An 18,007-nucleotide genomic window follows, 5' to 3' on the forward strand; every position below is an offset into this window, starting at 1 on the left:
TCTTCTGTCTCAGCCACTGCAGTTTCTTTGACAGATGAGAGGGAATTCTCCAAGCTGGGTCCTCCAAGCCCCTCCTTCAATCTGTTGACTTAACTCATTACCAAGATGGTGAAGATACCAGAGTCTAAGAAATATCTGTTGAGTCTGTTCACACTGACAATTTGCAAAGACTTATAGCTTGGCCAAATTTAAGTGATTTATCACTGGCATAGCAAAAAAGATATACCTGCCACAAAGATCCTTTTCTTCCACTCCCACTTTCCTCCTCATTTTAATCTTCTGCTCTAAAGTGTGAAGGTATTTCAGCTTTTAGTGAAATGGTTGAAGGAATATTTTAAAAGGAAAAATTTATTACTCTGTCATCTAATCTCATTTTCTTTCCTCTTCTGGTGTAGTTTAACACAGCTGGCTTTAATCTCCTGAAGATCTGACCCCAGATTTGTAAATCCTAGATAACAGGGTGGTTTGATTATTACAAATGCAAATAATAGCACATGCTTTTCCACTGTCACCATACGCTGCACTAAAAGTTATGTTGCTTGTCCATGAAAAATGCTGAAGATGAAAAACAGAGCTGTTGTGCTGCCTGTAATAAATGGGGGGGGGGGGGGGGGGGGGGAGTGGAAACCACAGAAAAGGAAACTTATTCTCACATTGCAGATGAAGTCTGCATGACATTAGATTTTTATGTCTGTTAGGTTGCCTAAGTCCCAAAGCCTGAAGTAGTGACTAGTTGCATCCAACACATTAATCCTATGTTCTACCACAGGAACTGCTGAGATGTTTGTGATTAAGTAAAAGGCAACTTTTGCCTTGCAAGTTTAGCTGGAAGCTTGGGGGAATGAGCTAAAACACAGCCCAGTTATCTTCTATTGTGGGCAGATGTTTTTCTTCTATTTGCTCCAAAATCTGGGCACTCTAAGCATTGGCACTACTGGATGAACTTGTCAAGCATCATTAGAAGATTTCAGGTATTCTGGGTTTTCAGTGTAGCTTATATGTAGAGCTGGTTTTTCTTCTCTAAATACATGAACAGAGATATTAACAGGAATCCAAACAGAACCATAGCATCGTTAAGGTTGGAAAAGACCTCTAGAATCATCAAGTCCAACCCCCAGCCCAACACCCCCAGGCCTCCTAAACCATGGCCTCAAGTGCCACATCTACACATCTTTTAAATACCTCCAGGGACGGTGACTCCCCCACCTCTCTGGGCAGCCTGTGCCAGGGCCTGACCGCTCTGGCAGGGAAGACATTTCCCCTCATCTCCAACCTAAACCTCCCCTGACGCAGCTTGAGGCCGTTCCCTCTCGCCCTGTCCCTGGTGACTTGGGAGCAGAGACCAGCCCCCCCCTCACTCCAGCCCCTCTCAGGCAGCTGCAGAGAGCAAGAAGGGCTCCCCTCAGCCCCCTCTTCTCCAGGCTAAACCCCCCCAGCCCCCTCAGCCGCCCCCAGCACACTTGTGCTCCAGACCCTGCCCCAGCCCCGCTGCCCTTCTCTGGACACGCTCCAGCCCCTCCAGGCCCTTCTTGTCCCGAGGGGCCCAAACCTGAGCCCAGCATTCGAGGTGGGGCCTCCCCAGGGCCCAGCACAGGGGCCCCATCCCTGCCCGGCTCCTGCTGGCCACACCAGTGCTGACACAAGCCCGGGGGCTGGTGGCCTCCTTGGCCACCCGGGCACTGCTGGCTCATGCCCAGCCGGCTGTCAGCCAGCACCCCCAGGGCCTTCTCCGCCGGGCACTTCCCAGCCCCTCTGCCCCAGGCCTGGAGCGTTGCCTGGGGTTGGTGTGACCCAGGGGCAGGACCCGGCACTTGGCCTTGTTAAACCTCACACAACTGGCCTCAGCCCATCGATCCACCCTGTCCAGGTCCCTCTGCAGAGCCTTCCTGCCCTCGAGCAGATTGACGCTCCCACCCAACTTAGCGTCTCCTACAAACTCCCTGAGGGCGCACTCGATCCCCTTATCCAGATCATTGTTAAAGATATTAAACAAGACTGGTCCCAACACTGAGCCCTGGGGAGCCCCACTTGTGACCAGCCGCCGACTGGATTTGGCTCCATTCACCACAACTCTCGGGGCTCGGCCATCCAGCCAGACTTTACCCAGCAAAGAGTCCACCCATCAAAGGCATGAGCCGCCAGCTGCTCTGGGAGGATGCTGTGGGAGACAGTGTCAAAGGCTTTGCTGAAGTCCAGGTAGACAACATCCACAGCCTTTCCCTCATCCACTAGGTGGGTCACCCTGTCATGGAAGTTGCTCAGGCTGGTCAGGCAGGACCTGCCTTTCATGAAGCCGTGCTGCCTGGGCCTGATCTCATTTGTCCTTCATGTGCCTGGTGATCTCACTCAAGTTGTATCACTCCATAACCTTCCCCACTACCAAGGCCAGGCTGACAGGCCTGTAGTTCCCTGGATCCTCCTTCTGGCCCTTTTTGTAGATGGGCATTACATCGGCAAGCCTCCAGTCACCTGGGACCTCCCCTGTTAGCCAGGACTGATGATGGAGAGTGTCTTGGCAAGTTCCCCTGCCAGCTCCCTCAGTACTCTCAGGTGGATCCCATCTGGCCAAATAGACTTGTGAGTGTCCAGGTGGAGCAGCAGGTTGTAAACTCCTTCCTCCTGGATTATGGGGGATTAATTCTCCTTCTCATCCCTGCCTTCCAGTGAAGGGGGCTGAGTGTGCCAGGGATAACTGGTTTGGTGGATGAAGACTGAGGCAAAGAACACATTTAGTACCTCAGCCTTTTCCTTCTCCTCCATGGCAATGTTCCCCTCCATGCTCTACAAAGGGTGAAGATTCTCCTTGGTTCTCTTTGTTGTTAATATATTTGTAAAAACATTTTTTTCCTATCCCTTACAATAGTGGCCAGGTTGAGTTCTGGCTGGGCTTTTGCCTGTCTGATTTTCTCTCTGCATGACCTAGTGAGATCCTTGTACTCCTCTTGAGTTGCCTGCCACTTCCTCCAAAAGTGGTAGACTCTTCTTTTTTTCCTGAGTCCCAGAAGAAACTCCCCATTCAGCCAGGCCGGTCGTCTTCCCTGCTGGTTTGTCTTGCAGCACTTGGGGACAGCCTGCTCCTGCGCCTGCAAGGCTTCAGTTGCAACTCACGTGCAAGATCAGCAGGTAGAGGGGAATCCGAATGCTGATATTTCTCCTGAACCTCATATATTTTAGTCTCTAACACTCCAGCACAGCACTGCTCTCTCATGCCGACAGTCCCAGCCCTGGCAGAGAATGGTGTCCATGTTTACGGAGGTACAACAGGAATTGGTAATGTTACGGTCAATAGCACAGTGTGGGATGAGTGACAGCAGGGGAAACTCTGGTTCCCAAAGAATAGTTTCACAAGTCTATCAGAAAGGACAGATTTCAGATTCTCCCTGTTTGCTCTGAAGGCAGAGAAAAGTGTCAATGACTTTCTATCCCCAATAGTGAATTTTCTTTTCCTGACATATACTGTGCAGGTGAGTAGAGATTTGATTTCTTCTTTTCTGGCTGAAAATCTTTACTGCTTGTTTAAAATGCTGCAGTAACTCTATGGCAAACTTAAGGAACCCAGCAGAAGACATTGGTAAGAAATGCCTCAGCAGCAGGTGCAGAAGCTTCAAGTGGGTAACACTGGCTTAAAGGTGAAGATTGTTCCCTGGCTTGTGTCAGTAGGATGTGTGTCTAGAGTATGGCCAAGAGCCAAATCCTTCCAAATTAGAAACTATTCCTACCACAGTGTTTCATGGCTGTCTTTGCAATAGTTCCATACTGGAGTAACTGAGTCAGGTTCACATGATATTACTAGGTCACACAAGCTGACCTGGCAGTCTTGATTTATCCTAAAATTCCTTGGTATTATTTTATAACAAGGGTATAAAACTGAGAGAAAGAAGACAGTCTTTTCCCTGAAGCAGAACAAAGAGCTGCTGTTCAGCTGATGGGGAAGAGTAGCCAGCAAGCAGGCTCTGGAGAGAAGGAAGACAGGCCAGGCAGCTGGTCTTGCTAGCAGAGACATCTGGTCTCATATACTGCGAGAGCTGCAGACTGAGTTCACAGGATAAAAAAAGAAAAGAAAAAGCCTGGTTTTTACTCACTGATTGTCTGAAATTGTATCAGTACTAATTAGGGAGCAGAGAGGGATCTGCTTGAGTATTGAATATATTAAATATCAGGTGAGAGTGTTAAGCTTCTGCTGTTTTACCACCCCCTTGTGTAACAACTTTGCTTTTTCCACGTGTATTTTGCAAAGTGCTGTTTCTTTTCTCTTAGGTGATTATTGAAGATATTGGCAATAAATGTGTGTACCAGTTCCCAGTTGGACGCTGGTTTGCTTTAGATGAAGATGATGGAAAAATCCAGAGGGACATACTTGTTGGGGGCACTGAAGCCACAGGTAAAGTAATGAGCTGAATCCATGGTGGGAAATGCAAAGATACAAAGGCCTAATTAATACTACTACCCATGTTTTCTTTAGAAGATTGAATGCCTTGCACTCAGGGAGACCTACAGTGGACCATCTGCTGGTGACAAGCAGTTTTACATGAGAGTCCCTGAACTGCCATGACATTTCCCACCTCCACATCACACTGGTGAAGATGTGCAGGACCTACATGCTGATTTATCAGCTGATGCACCTAAATAAGGGGCTGATGGGCAAAGGATGAAAGATCTGGCTTGTACTTCAGCAAGTTGTTCACCACCCTTCAGAAAGTGGATTAATATTTCCACAGTCACCAACAAGCCACACAATAGTGCCTATTGTACTTTGGGTTCTTGGCTGGGGAACAGTGCATCCTTTTACAAAACAAGAAAGGCAGTGCAGAGCCCTAAAACTGTCTTTTTGATTATCCAACATGGTTAGAGAAGAGACAACCAAAAATTATGTCTCTGTTAAAAGAAACGTGGATGTAAAGTCAATAAAACAAATTACTACCAGGCAGAGACAATTTGGGTAGTGTTCTGCCTGTATTTATTCATTAGCATAAAGGTAAACACTTTGACTATGCGCATAACAGCTGTTCTTTATTTTATTACATGGTTTTCAACATCTGCAGTCCACATTCTCCTCCCTGCATCTTGCAGGTAAAATGGTCTTGGTGTAGAGTCCTGACTGCAGGATGCATGTTGGGAAAAAATTAGAGGATGACATGGGGAAAAATTCTAAAAAAACCACAATTAGTTTACTAAAAGCACCTCTTACTCTTTTACTCTTCATGACTGTGCTTTTCTTTCCTGCTTTCATGAGTTTTGTTGAAGATATCCCATACATATAGTAACCCATGCCTGAGTATGGTTTTTAATGTAAACTTTAAAGAAATAGAGGACTTTTATAAAAGAGGGAGTTCTCATATTTCTACTTCATCTGAAGTCCCTGTAGAAATTTCTGGGTGATTTAATAAAAGAACTGAGCTTGGACCTCAACTCTTTTATACATGCTCCCTGCAACACTGTCATAATTACAGAGGTGTCTCCTTATCTGATGCATGACACATCCCCAAGATATGCCTGCCAATGAGCCTACTGAGTACTAAGGGCTATAGGAAGAAATGTTATCTTTCTTAGACCAACACACAGAGCTGGGGGGGACAAAAAAAGTGAACTTTTATGCATATAGGCTTCTTTTCAGAAATATTTTTCCTTCTTCCAGCTAGGCTAATACCTCTCCCAAGCCTTGCGTTGCTGAGATCTTTAGGGTCTCAGAGAGGCAGTGAAGGTCCTTCTGGCTTTAGCAGCATCAGAGGCTGCTGACCCCATGTTTTCAGGGTTTTGTGATGCTGCACATCTTGCCACCACTGTTTAAACCAACACCCCTTCATTGTCTACGCATCCCCTGACAAATCTGGTGCTTGGTATCTCTCAAAACCAAGCAACTTAGCTGCCAATTCAATTTTTTGCCTTTCTTTACCTACATGGTGATAAAAAAAACCCCAGACTTTTTTTTTGAGCGAATTTGTTGCCACAAACCTGTTTCTCTTGGACAGGCTGAAGGTAGCTGTGAGTATGCGTGGAACAAAATCAAATGAAGCATTGCACTACGTGTAAGTCAACAGCTAAAAAGACCAGTATGATACCAGTAGAGCCCAATGTAAATAGAGTAAAAACTTATTACTCTCAGCCTTTTTTCCTCCCTTCTTTTCTTCCTAATTTAATTCCTGATTCCTTCAGGTATTGTTTACAACGTTGCTGTAGTGACGGGAGATATCAGAGGAGCTGGCACAAACTCCAAGATCCATGTAATCCTCCATGGCTCCAAAGGCTTAAAGAACAGTGGGAAGATTTTCTTGGAAGGAGGTGAATTTGAGCGCGCCAGAACAGATCTCTTTAATGTGGAAATAGCTGCTCTTCTCAGCCCTCTTAGCAGAGTCACCATTGGGCATGATAATTGTGGCGTCAGTTCTGGCTGGTTTTGTGAGAAGGTGAGACTAAGTTTGTCTGTAGGCAGCTGTGAGACTGTTTCCTATTCAGAACCTGACCCCAGCAACCAAATACAGGTTTAAAAAAAATAATCTGCTTTTATTTGGATGACAATATCCCCAGTTTAACAAGTCAATATTATACATAATGCATGGAAGTAGCTGATTGTCTCAAAGGCACATTAGGTGTGTAAGTCAATCACTCTCTAATTGGGTTGATTGCCCCTATGCAGTCACAAAGATAGGGATTATTGTTTGCCCAGCACCAAAAGCACCTTCAGATGTTCGCCCAAAGGGCCCAACAGAAATACAGTCTTGGATTGTGCTGAGCATTTCAAAGTTATCATCTATACTCAGACTTTCCTGAAGTTTTTAGATGCTGCTTTGCAGCTCAGAAAAAAAAAGTGGCTGACCACAGCTGTTACTGGGAGCAACATGTGGTGTGAGATCGTGTACAAAACCAGCAGGAGCTCATGGGAGGGTGGCGAGGGAGGCAACTGCCTACCCTGAAGCTGGGAGGAAATGCAATTTTCCTAGAAAGGAAAATCAGCTTAAGATGTGTTAGATGGCTTTTTATATCTTGTGTTTCCTGCAAAACCCTACGGTGCACTGGTGTGGTGCAGGGCATATGCTGCACACTGATGCGGTGCTGACTCCTGCAGCCACACTACCTGTTCTGATTCCCTTCCCCTTGGTGTTCTACCTCTTCTTGACTGATCCAACTTGATGTACTTCTGGAAAACTGGGAATAACAGTATGGGAATAATAGGATGGGTCCTAGCTATACTCCAAACTGGGAGTCATGCAGCTAGTCCAGTTCATGTTGGTCCAGAAAACCTGATTTTAAGAGCAGGACCAAGATCTCCAGCTCTGTCTTTGCTTCAGTTACTGAAGTTTTCAGTATCAAGGTCCTGTGTGTTGCCAGTAGCAAAATATTCAAACTCAGCTTCCCAGTCTCTTTTTCTAGGTGGTGGTTTACTGCCCATTCACTGGTATTGAGCAAACCTTCCCGTGTGGAAAATGGCTGGATGAAGATGAAGGTGATGGTCTCATAGAACGGGAGCTTTATGAAATGGTCTCTCTGCGCCAGAGAAGACTGAAAAGTAGGTACAAGTGACGAGGAGCCCCCTGTGACCCCCCCACACAACAGAACCCTGAGTGTCACCCATGCAACATGACATGGGTAGATCCATTGTCAAGTAGAGGCTCAAGTGAATGGTTTGAGGAAGAGGCTCAAGCATGGGTTTCAGCTTTGGACACCCTGGTTTGGGGAGTTGAAAATGAAGCTTCAAAAAATATTTTGAAGGATTGCACTTATTTTCTTAAGGGAAGAAATTGGACCTGGCAGCCTTCTGAGGTTCACTGGGCTTAGTGCTGCCCCAGCCACCATCTCACCTTTGCAGACAAGCCACACTATGTTTCTTATCACTACAGAAACAAAGCTTTTGCATTCCAGATTGAAATAAAACCTAAATAAATCATCCTAAACAAAACCTAAAAACCTGGGGGAAAACAGGAAGAAAACCAAAGCTCTTCCCACTAATTCCAACTTTTTTACTCTTGGCCTTAGAAAAAAAACAGCTCTTAGTCCTGTCCAGCTGTCAAACGTGCCTCCTGAGGCACACAAGTGCTGCATTTGAAGCATCTTCTCTAGAGGGAGGTAATGGCACATGTTTGCTGGGAGGTGCTGCTCTGTGCTGTGCATGGCAGCGTGCTGGCATGTTCACCCATCCACGCGCAGCTCCAGCACTCAGTCTTGCTGGCTGGTTTTGCACCAAGCAAAACAGATAGCTGCTGTCTTGCCTGCTCCAGTGCGTATGTGTAAGCAGAATGTTTTAATTAGGATAATAGATAGTTTAATCTGAATGCTTCGGGTGGGCTCCTGCTTAAACTGCAGCTCATTTAAATACGCTTTATCTAAATGTTAGTCAGTCTTATAACCACATTGCACCTCTGACTCGGTCTGTTTAGCTAAAGCATCTTCAACCTTTAACCCTCTATTATCAACTCTGATTGTTATTGACAGGCTAATTCCCCTGCTGCCGCAGTGCAGGAGATAGACAGAGAGCATTAGCCTTGAGAAATCTGTGACCTTTAGCTGCCAGATTATAGAAGCGTAAGACGCGGAGTTAGAAAAGACCTATTATGCCATCTCGCCTATCTCCCCATGCATACAGGACTGTCCCTTTCTGTAGGGCTGATCAAAGCTTGGTTCAACCTCACTTTGGGTATCCATGGTGAAATGGCTCCCCGCACAGCGTTTGCAAGCTCTTCACCCAGCCGATTGCAGCTCGACATGTAGATTGTATTTATTCTCAGTCTTTTTTTATCTGCCCCCCACCCCCCACCCTTATCTTGAATGTTATCTTGGAAACTGTTGTGTCAGGTCTAGCTCTCCCTGGTGTTTATGCCCTGGGGAATATTTGCTCTGGCTCTGAGAAATTCCAAACTGCCTAGATCCCTTGATGTGAAGCGTGCCCAGTGAGCCCTGGGAGGATGATGATGGGTATCTGGGGAAATGCCTGGTCTCCGGCAGCTGCAGACCCTAGCTCATCCGCATTTCTCCCTGTGTGGTTTCTCCCTGACACCCCTCTATCAGGATTTAATTCTGGTACAAGTTCCGCTTTCCTCTTCCCTACATGCATCACTGCTTTTCTCCTTTCCTTCAGCAAGAGGTCAGGGAGGCCAAGCCTGACAGATGAGAGAAGTCTCTTGTGTCTGAATTGCCCTTGCTCTTTTCCCCAGGGAGAACACACTGCTATATCACATGCTATACGCAAAATCGCCTTAGCTTCATTTCTGCTTAGATGAAACTCACTGGTGCTTTTCAGAAGGGAGTGGCCATCAACATTGTGCAAAGCATTAAAATAAAGGCAAAACTTTTTCTAAAAGACAGTTCACTCTTCTCCCTCATTTTTTTAAGTAGCTGTCGCCTCCTTTTTACAGTCAAATGTTGAGTAGATCAGTAAAAATCTAATTCATATGCATGTCATTGTATTTTTATATTCCATTCTGGGCTTTGAAGGTCGAGCCATGCTCATGCGGGCTCAGGCATACCGAAAGGGTTAGCAATGCTCTCATTAGCATTTGTTAATAATTCAGCTGATGTCTGAGTCAGGAAAGAAACCTGTTCCCTCTCCTGTAGGTGCTGCAAGGCCTGCAGAAGTGAAACATGTTACTATCAATAAAGAATGCAGATGAGGGGCTCTTTAGAGGAAATAAGTCACCTTTATATGTGCCAACATCCTCTTGTATGAAAACCAATGTGAAGTTGCTGCAGGTGGACTGCTCTTAGAGATAAAATGTTGGGAAAAGACTAAAAAGAGAAAAATTTTGTAGCTTTGCCACAATATTTGGGCATGCTCCTTAGAGTAAAACAAGTGGTACTCTGAGGTCAGGTGGGATTTAGGCATTTAAATAATTATAAAACTTTTGAAAAATATCTTTATATTTGCCCCACATTATGCAGCCTGGCTAGAGATCCCTGAATGGGGTCTGAGCCAGCCTGTCCTGCAAAAGGCATATCTGGTGTAATTGGTCCAGTCTCAGGAAGCCTTATTAGCTCAGGGTGAAGTGATATATGGCTGTATCCATACTCTTCCTTTTTCCAGACACAGATCATCTGGAGCAAGTTTTAGGAGCTACCTGGAGCTGCATTGCACCATATGCAAGTAACTGGAGTCTCTTTCTCATTGGCAAAAATAAAGCTGATCATATTTCCCTGGCTTTAAAATGGTCTTTGAAGCTATAGTTGCAGGTGTTGGAGAAGTATGCCGAAACTACAGAGGTGGAGCACATCCTGGATTACCCTATTAGTAACATGTGATGTAGAAGAATATGGTTCACCTGGCAAGTGGTGATTTATCATTTTTCTGACACAGAGTGGAAACACAGAGTTTTGTTTCCAGGCAATCTGATTCCTGTACGTCATGTAGCAGCTGATTATGTTTGTGCAGAAAAGGATAAAATGTCCTGGTCTTCTTTCATACCATCCTGGCCTCTCTACCACCCAGGGGAAAGAATGAGAATGATATTTTCACCAGAAGGCCCTTAAACATTACTTTTTAAACAAAATATCTTGAACTTTTCGTTGTAGAAAACCCCTGGTCTCTGTGGATCTGGACAAGTGATATTAAGAATGCAGGGACGGATGCCACCATCTTCTTCCAGATTTATGGAGACAAGGGGAAGTCAGATGAGATGAAGCTGGACAACAATTCAGACAACTTTGAAACTGGGCAGACTGACAAGTTCATGGTATGAAACTCGTGCTAGTGGTAAATTGGGCGTGGTATTGTTTTCCAGGGCATTAATTTCAGCCTTGTAACAAAAATCAGCAGCATGAGATCTTTACCTCAATAGATCCTTCTGAAGTGGAGGTGAAGTCACTTGGTTTGGTGGTGATGCAAATGATTTGCTCAGATATGGATATGGCTTATCTTCTCCAAACAGGGCTTAGACTGGTGTTTATGGGTACTCAGGTGGTGATGACTTCAAGTCATGGAATGCCACGTTTCCTTTTTAGCTCCTGAAGCCCAAAATCTCCCACTCAGGCACAGCCCCACTCATGTTATAGGTTGCTCCACCCATTTAGACCATGCTACTCTAAAGTTAATAATTTATCCATTTTTCCGCAGTGCCTAAGTGGTCGTTAGCTATCTACAGGAGAATTAGCAGTGGTGTTTCCTCTCCTCAGTGATCCAGTCTTCAGCGTCCTTGGACATGAGCCTTCATTGACGTTTGGGTCTGAGCTCAAAGGCACATTGCGTTTGAAGGCTGTGGAGGGTCTTGTGTCTAGGCACAAATATGTTTAAAAGTTAACTATGAACTGGTCAGAGAAAAATTGAGAAACAAAGGATTTTAAAGCATGGCCATAGCCAAAATATTTACCCCCTTTGCACCAGCAGCTGTAGATGCCTTCTGGGGAAGTGAGGCTGCGCTTTGCAGATGTTATCTGAGAAGGAGCTGAAGCTTGAGAACTGGCCTTCGTTCTTACTGGGAGGAGTGGTTTCAAGGAGCTTTCATGATCAAAAGTGTTCTTGTCTCCTGAAAAGAGGCATCAAGTTATCTTTGTGGAGTAGGGTTTGTTTCTTTTAAAGAACATAATGGTTTTTTTTACTTTAGTTTTTGAATTCTCTCTGATTTGACTCTTAAAAGATGTTCAGAAATGTCCTTTGTGAGCATGCTTTGCTGACTTACAGAAATGGATAATGCACTTCTTTACCCCTCAATAGATCGAGCTCCCTGATCTGGGCACATTTTACAAGCTTCGGATATGGCATGAGAAAAGAAATCCCTTTGCTGGCTGGCATCTGAATAAGGTGAGAGGACAGCAAGGGAAGGTGGATCTGAAAAGCCACATTGGTCACAGAGGTGTGCACTTTCAGTCCTGCATTGCCCAGCTAGCAGCTGAGTTTGATGTGCAGCGGTCAGAGCTGCCACCCCTTACAGATGGTCCTGTCTGAGTGGTGGAAGTCGAAATCCTACAGGAAAATGGCATATGAAGAGAGCACATCACAGTGTTTGCAAAAATATGTGGGGAAAGAAGGGTTCATTGTGTGTTTTTTGGAGGAAATCCTTCCTCCTTCCCATCCCTCCTGGTTCAGCCCAGCTATTTGTGGGAAATTAGAGCAATGAGAAATGGCAGCTCTCAGCAGCCCAGATAGATGGTGAAAATCACATTTCCCCATCCTTTCAGTGTCAGACCACTGTAGTCTGCCCTCATGGCTGCCAGGAGTTTCTTCCCTTGATCTTCAGAAAGCTTCCTACTCTTAGACATCACTACTGGCCAGGGAGGCAAACCCGCTCCTTCTATAGTCTGTTCAGGCTGGTTATAACAAGAAACTGATTATGGTAGAGGAAACTGATTATGGTAGAGGAAACTGATTATGGTAGATACCTATTGTGCAGTGGAGCATAACCTGCCCTGAAGTACGGGCAGACCCACTGTGGGAGGTGGACACCTGCAGACTGGAGGAGCCTGTGGAGACTTTGCAGAAGGGAGTAGCACTGTGCTGTTTGGGAAATAAAAACAGTGATTTGCTTGGTCTTCAGCTGCATGTCCTTTGTCCTACCAGCAATGATTACTGTGCTGTCAGCCCTCACCTGGGTCTGCAAGGCAGCAAGTTCACCTCTAAGCTTCACCCATACTCCTGCAGAGATTAGAAGATGTTCTCTGCACTTAACAAAACATACACTTTGCTGAGCAAACATAAATAACTATGATGATAAATCACAATTTACCACTTAGAGATTTTTTTTGCATGGCTCTAATGTGTTTTGACAGATTCTGCTCTCCTGCATTGTCAGGGAGCTGCAAAAGCATAGGCAACCAAACACCTCTCCAGTGGGGAGAGGGCATCAAGTACTGTTGTGTTCACCATACGGTGCAAGAAGGTGTCTGGCTGTGGTCTTTATCAAAAAGAAAGTGCTGGTCAGGCTTTGGGCCACTGCAGTTGTCTCTATTGATTTGTTCACAGATGATGAGCAAGAATGCTTAGGCTTTCCATAGCTATACGTTGCTCTGGAGTATCCTCTTTTCCTGCACAGAAATTGTGTTCAGGGAGGACAAGAGGGATCTGACAGTGTGTCAAGGATTCACTTTGGACCATATTGTCTAAGAAAAAGTGGTGAAGATGCATTAAATCAATCTGCCCATATAGAGCCAATGCGATATTTTCTGGATGCGTCAGGCTCGTGGCACATGAATCCCATCACCTGTGCATCCATTTGAGCGTCTACGAACTTAGATGAAGCCTTAACTATGTTTTGTTCCAATGCTCACACATTTCATGCCAGGCTTGCTTCATGTTGGGGCAGGCTTCCATTTTCTATTGCAAGAACACAAGAACAGCATTACTGGTCAGGCGAAAAGCCCAACGGCCTCTCTCCTGTGTCACATAAGTGCATAATTAGAGAACAGTAAGAAAGGGACAAGCATTTATGATACTTCCCCCCTAATATTCTTCCAGCTTTCAACTATTTCCAGCTGGAGACTTAGTTCCTGATCTATGAAATATGAAGCATTTAGTAGGTTTCTCTTCCATTCATTTGGTGAAAAGTTCCAGTTTCCCCTCAAACAATTAAACTTTTAGTGACCATAATTGTGTTTGGCAACAACTTCACAGGTTGATTGTGTCCTTTTGTTTGCTTTGAACTTCGCTCTACAAACATCATTTGATGCCCTGTATTTCTTGTAGCAGAAGAATGAACAGTTGACCCCCCCTCTGCCTTCTCCATGCCACCTGTGGTTTTGTGGACCTTCGTCATACCCTCCCTTCACCCGCTTCTCCAGCCTCTGCAGAGCCCCGCTTTATTTGCTCATTAGTCCTTTGGAAGCTACTGCAGATCTCTGATCATTGTTGTTGCCACTTCCTGTGCATTTTCTAAATGAGCTGTGGGGACCAGCAGTGCAAGCACCATCCATGATTTGCTCTGTGGACTTCTGCAGTGGCATATGACAAGCAATTACTAAGAGCCACAGTATCCATCAAAACTTTCACAACACCGTGGAGCAATTGGAGAAAGGAGGAATGAAAAGCTACCAGCTATGACAGACTTTGCTCTGTGCATCACTGCGGTGTGCGAATCTGAATGACGGTCCCGTTATTAATGTGTGTTATTTCTCTGCTGTTACCTACTCTTGCTTCTCAGGCAAAAAAAAAACCTGTCAGGAGCTTGCTGTTTTTTTGTCTTTAAGCCTCTGAACTCACGCAGTGTTTTGGTTTAATGAAGGTAACTCTGCTGAAAACGCTGACAAAAGAAAAATACTCATTCAGCTGCGGCCGCTGGCTAGATATAAATGAAGACGACAATGAGATCGTGCGGGAGCTCCCTGCGGAGGGATCTCTAGTGACTGAAGTCATGCCAGGTGAGAGCCACGGGCTCCATGCAGGGGCTCGCTCAGGACCTGCATAGAAAGAAACCCTCTTTGTGTAAGCGATGCACAGGCAGGCTGATGCAATTCAATTAGCTTCTCTTTCTGGCACTTTCTCTCTGCAGTATTTTCAGTGTGCACCATTAGCTGCATGAAGCCTCAGAAATCCCAGGCTCTTATTCTTAGCAGATCTCTCGGTGGAGGGAGATGGGAGAGATCTGGCCACAGCACAATTGTTTCCAGAGCTATATTTATTTTCAAACTTGTATTTTTCCCTCAATTGTAAAATGTCAGGTTTGAAGGCATATTAATGGATTGCTGAAATGCAATCTAAAATTTAACAATCATTTTGGGGCTTTAAAGTTTTATTTAATTCTACGCACATTTATACAGCTATATATATGAATGTATAGGAAGTTGCATATAACACTTGTGCAAGAGCATAGTCACCTTTCAGTACCTGTGAGAAATCTGAACAATTTATTGGGTTAACTATGCTTGCACAGGAGATTTAATTAAGGAAAGCTACAAAACTCTGCATTAGCTTACCGAAGCAGTCGCTTCTGTCTTGACCTTGTGTCACAAGAACTAAATATACTTGGAGGGAGAATTTTGCAGAGTGGAATGTGCCTGTTTGGATTTCTTTTATTTCCACCAAAGCACCCAATTGGGCCTCCACATTCTGTAGAGAACAAGTCCCCTGTTTTCTGAAATTTCTGATGAACTCATTGATCTGCATGTAGCTGAGCAGTTCCTCAGAAGAGGAAGAGTAATTGTAATTGCAGATGTTATTAAAATGTAAATAAACCTGGTTTGGAAATGTATTTTTAATCAACTGTGGAGAGGGCTGCTTGAGTTCAAATGCAGGCACATCCCCATGAGGAGCGGTTGTGCTGAGGAGAGGCAAGACCCAGCACCCACATGTTGGGCTTGCAGACAGGTTTTAGAGGGAGGGTGGGAGCAATACTTCTTGTCACTTCATGATGCCGGAGAAGAAGATCTCTCTTTCTCGAAGGTTCATCTATGGCTGGTTTTTGTTATGAAATTTCTTCTGGAAATCCTTCACGCAATGGGAATGGAGGGCAGAGATGAAGGCAGGGTAGGGGGGAGGAAGGTGGCAACTCAAAATCCATCAAGCAAAATCATAAATAAGGTCTCAAAGGTGAGGAGGCAAGTCACAATCCAACCTCCTTTACTGTGAAGGTCCCAAGGAGAGGGGCCAACTGAGCTACTCCTGCCCCATGAAGGTAACATGAAGAGCCCATTCCTCAAGTGCCTGAAAGCTTGGCCATTTTAACTCTTTTTGTCTGCCTGCCATGCTCCTGGATCCTGAAAATGATGTTTTCTCCAAACATGTTGTTACCATGTCCCCCATTACCAGGACCCCCTTGGGAAGGCAGGAGGGGAGGTCAGAAAGCTGGGGCCCCAAGGAGTCTATGCACTCCAGTTCATGAGGTTTTACCTGAAGCGTTCAGCATTTTTGCATCCTTCTTTGGAGGGGTTTTATGGGTTTTCTTAACATTCCAGGCCTTCCTATTTTAGCTTTTTTTTCTTCTCCTAGTGATAACATGGAAGTGTAAAAGTCAATACATCAACAGAAGTACCAGCTGGAAGTATTGACACTTAGAATTAATTGCAAGTCTGTGGAAACTGCAGTAAATTTAAATGGCAATTAATTGTGTTGCTGAAATTGTTTTATTAATTTATGTCTCCACAGTGATAAAATACCGGGTGACAGTTTGCACTGGGACGGTAAGTGGGAGTGGCACAGATGCCAATGTCTTTGTCTGCCTCATTGGTGACCAGGGAGACACGGGAGAACGCGTTCTTTACAACTGCATCAACACTGTCAATAAATTTGAAAAAGGCAACGTAAGTTCACATAGCAGCTCCTTAAGGCAGGTTTTAAAGTGTGTGATGGTTTGTAGATACTTTTTTTTTTGAGATACGTATTTGTAATCTTGGATTATTTCCTTGCCAGTTTGGGGTAGGGCAGTAGGGAGAAATAAATCATGTCCACAGAGCATCATAACAGGTTGCAGCTGGGGGGAGTTTAGGGCAGGGACAGTGTGCCCTTGCTTGACATCAGTATGTTCATAGATGAGTCTCCTGGCTTGCTCCCCAGCTGAGTACTCACTGTTGAAATTGCATCTTCAGGTGGGGAAGGCTTTCAGAAAATCTGTCCATCTTCCAAGAACAAGAGAGAGACTTTCCCCCTCCATCTAATATGGCAAAAATGTGGCTCCTGGGGCAAAGGAAAAAAAAGTGTCTTATTTAATGTGAAAATCTGAACCAAAAGCCCAACATGTTTCCTTTGTATTTCCTCCAGTCTCCTCTCAACCACGGTGCACTCAAATTTTGTGTCTTATTTTCAATCTGTTTTTCAACATGTTTTTGTATGCCCATGTCCTGAATGGAGGGTGGTGGAAATGGCCCAAACTGAAGGTAATTTGTTACCTGGAAAGCTAGGGATAATGAAGAGGGCAAACTGTAGTTACAGCTCTTGCAGCATTAACAAGCAAATAGTGTGCTATAGTTTGATCTATAAGGTCAACCTACTTAATATATATATTCAATTATGAGGCACATCTTGGATCTCTAGGGTCCAACTTAGACTGGTAAAATGTGATCACTATCTCCTGGAGGAGATTTTGAGAATCTGATCACAGGACTCCGCAGATTTCCCATCTTTTGTGTCATTATTTGACTGAAGATTTGGAATGGAAAGAAACTGAGGATAAAAGGTCACGTTTTCAAAACTGACCATTGAATGTAGGCTTCTGAAATATGCATTAACATGTTGGATTTGCCTTTGAGTGTCCAGAATTTCCAATTCTTTCCTGAAATCACCGAGTTTTTTAGACTTTAAAAGTGTTTTCATCAAAGTTTTCTTGTGCCTGTAAAATCTGTCCATGGAAACATGTGACATTTACAAAGTGTGAAAGTTCATTCTGCTTCTAAAGAAAATAAAAGTTTGCAGACATGGACATTGCAAACATCATAGTTTTGCCTATGCACTTACATTATAGATTTTTTAATTTTTAAAGGTAAGTCTAAGCTATAAAGGACAGTGTTTTGTCTTTTGGAGAAGTCTAGTTTTGCCAAATGGTAGCAAAATGAGTTATGTTTTCATGGTGGTTTGAAGACTGTTTCGGTGGGGTTCCAAAGAAAGATGCTTTGTTCACAGAAGATGCAAATATTTTAAACACGGATGTTGAATATTTTATTTTTACTCTCCCAAATGAGTTATAGGGTAAATTGCATGGGGGGGGGGGGGAAGGAAAAATAATTTTGGAAATCAATTATAGTGATTAATAGTATCCAGATGATATAAACCACATTGGAATGTGTTAATGGAAAACTGCTCTCTTGGCACGAGGAGCTGAAAGCCGGTGAATAGATTGGAAGCTGTTTAAGGATTGATCCTGACAAACTTAGGGCTCATATATTCAAGAGACTGAATGACTATATCTACACTGATTAACTCAGATACCCTGTTAAAAAGAAATGTAGCTAAGTCACTGTGGTCTCTAACCTACAGCCATTTAAACCAATAGCACCTTAATTACCAATTTAAATTGAAAAGTTTGCTTGCAGATGCAAACTAACAGCCTGTATAGAAGGTAAAATTTAAAGACGCCTCTAAATTAGGTGTTTGCCTTGCTACAGTTCCATTTAGTTACTTACTCATTAATTTATATCAGCTGTTAATAAGTAAGGTGAACATCAG

General features: G+C 44.3%; 1 protein-coding gene across 1 annotated transcript; it reads left to right on the forward strand.

The window, feature by feature from the left end:
* The first annotated feature begins 7,299 nt into the window (after positions 1-7,299).
* LOC135310548 (lipoxygenase homology domain-containing protein 1-like) lies at positions 7,300-16,916 on the forward strand. Its single transcript, XM_064438574.1, has 5 exons — positions 7,300-7,504; positions 10,498-10,658; positions 11,636-11,722; positions 14,136-14,271; positions 15,995-16,916. The coding sequence occupies exons 1-5, from the start codon at positions 7,474-7,476 to the stop codon at positions 16,219-16,221; spliced, it is 642 nt and encodes a 213-aa protein (XP_064294644.1). The 5' UTR covers positions 7,300-7,473; the 3' UTR covers positions 16,222-16,916.
* Positions 16,917-18,007: the final 1,091 nt, after the last annotated feature.

This window comes from Phalacrocorax carbo, chromosome Z (genome assembly GCF_963921805.1).
Source record: "Phalacrocorax carbo chromosome Z, bPhaCar2.1, whole genome shotgun sequence".
Taxonomy (NCBI): domain Eukaryota; kingdom Metazoa; phylum Chordata; class Aves; order Suliformes; family Phalacrocoracidae; genus Phalacrocorax; species Phalacrocorax carbo.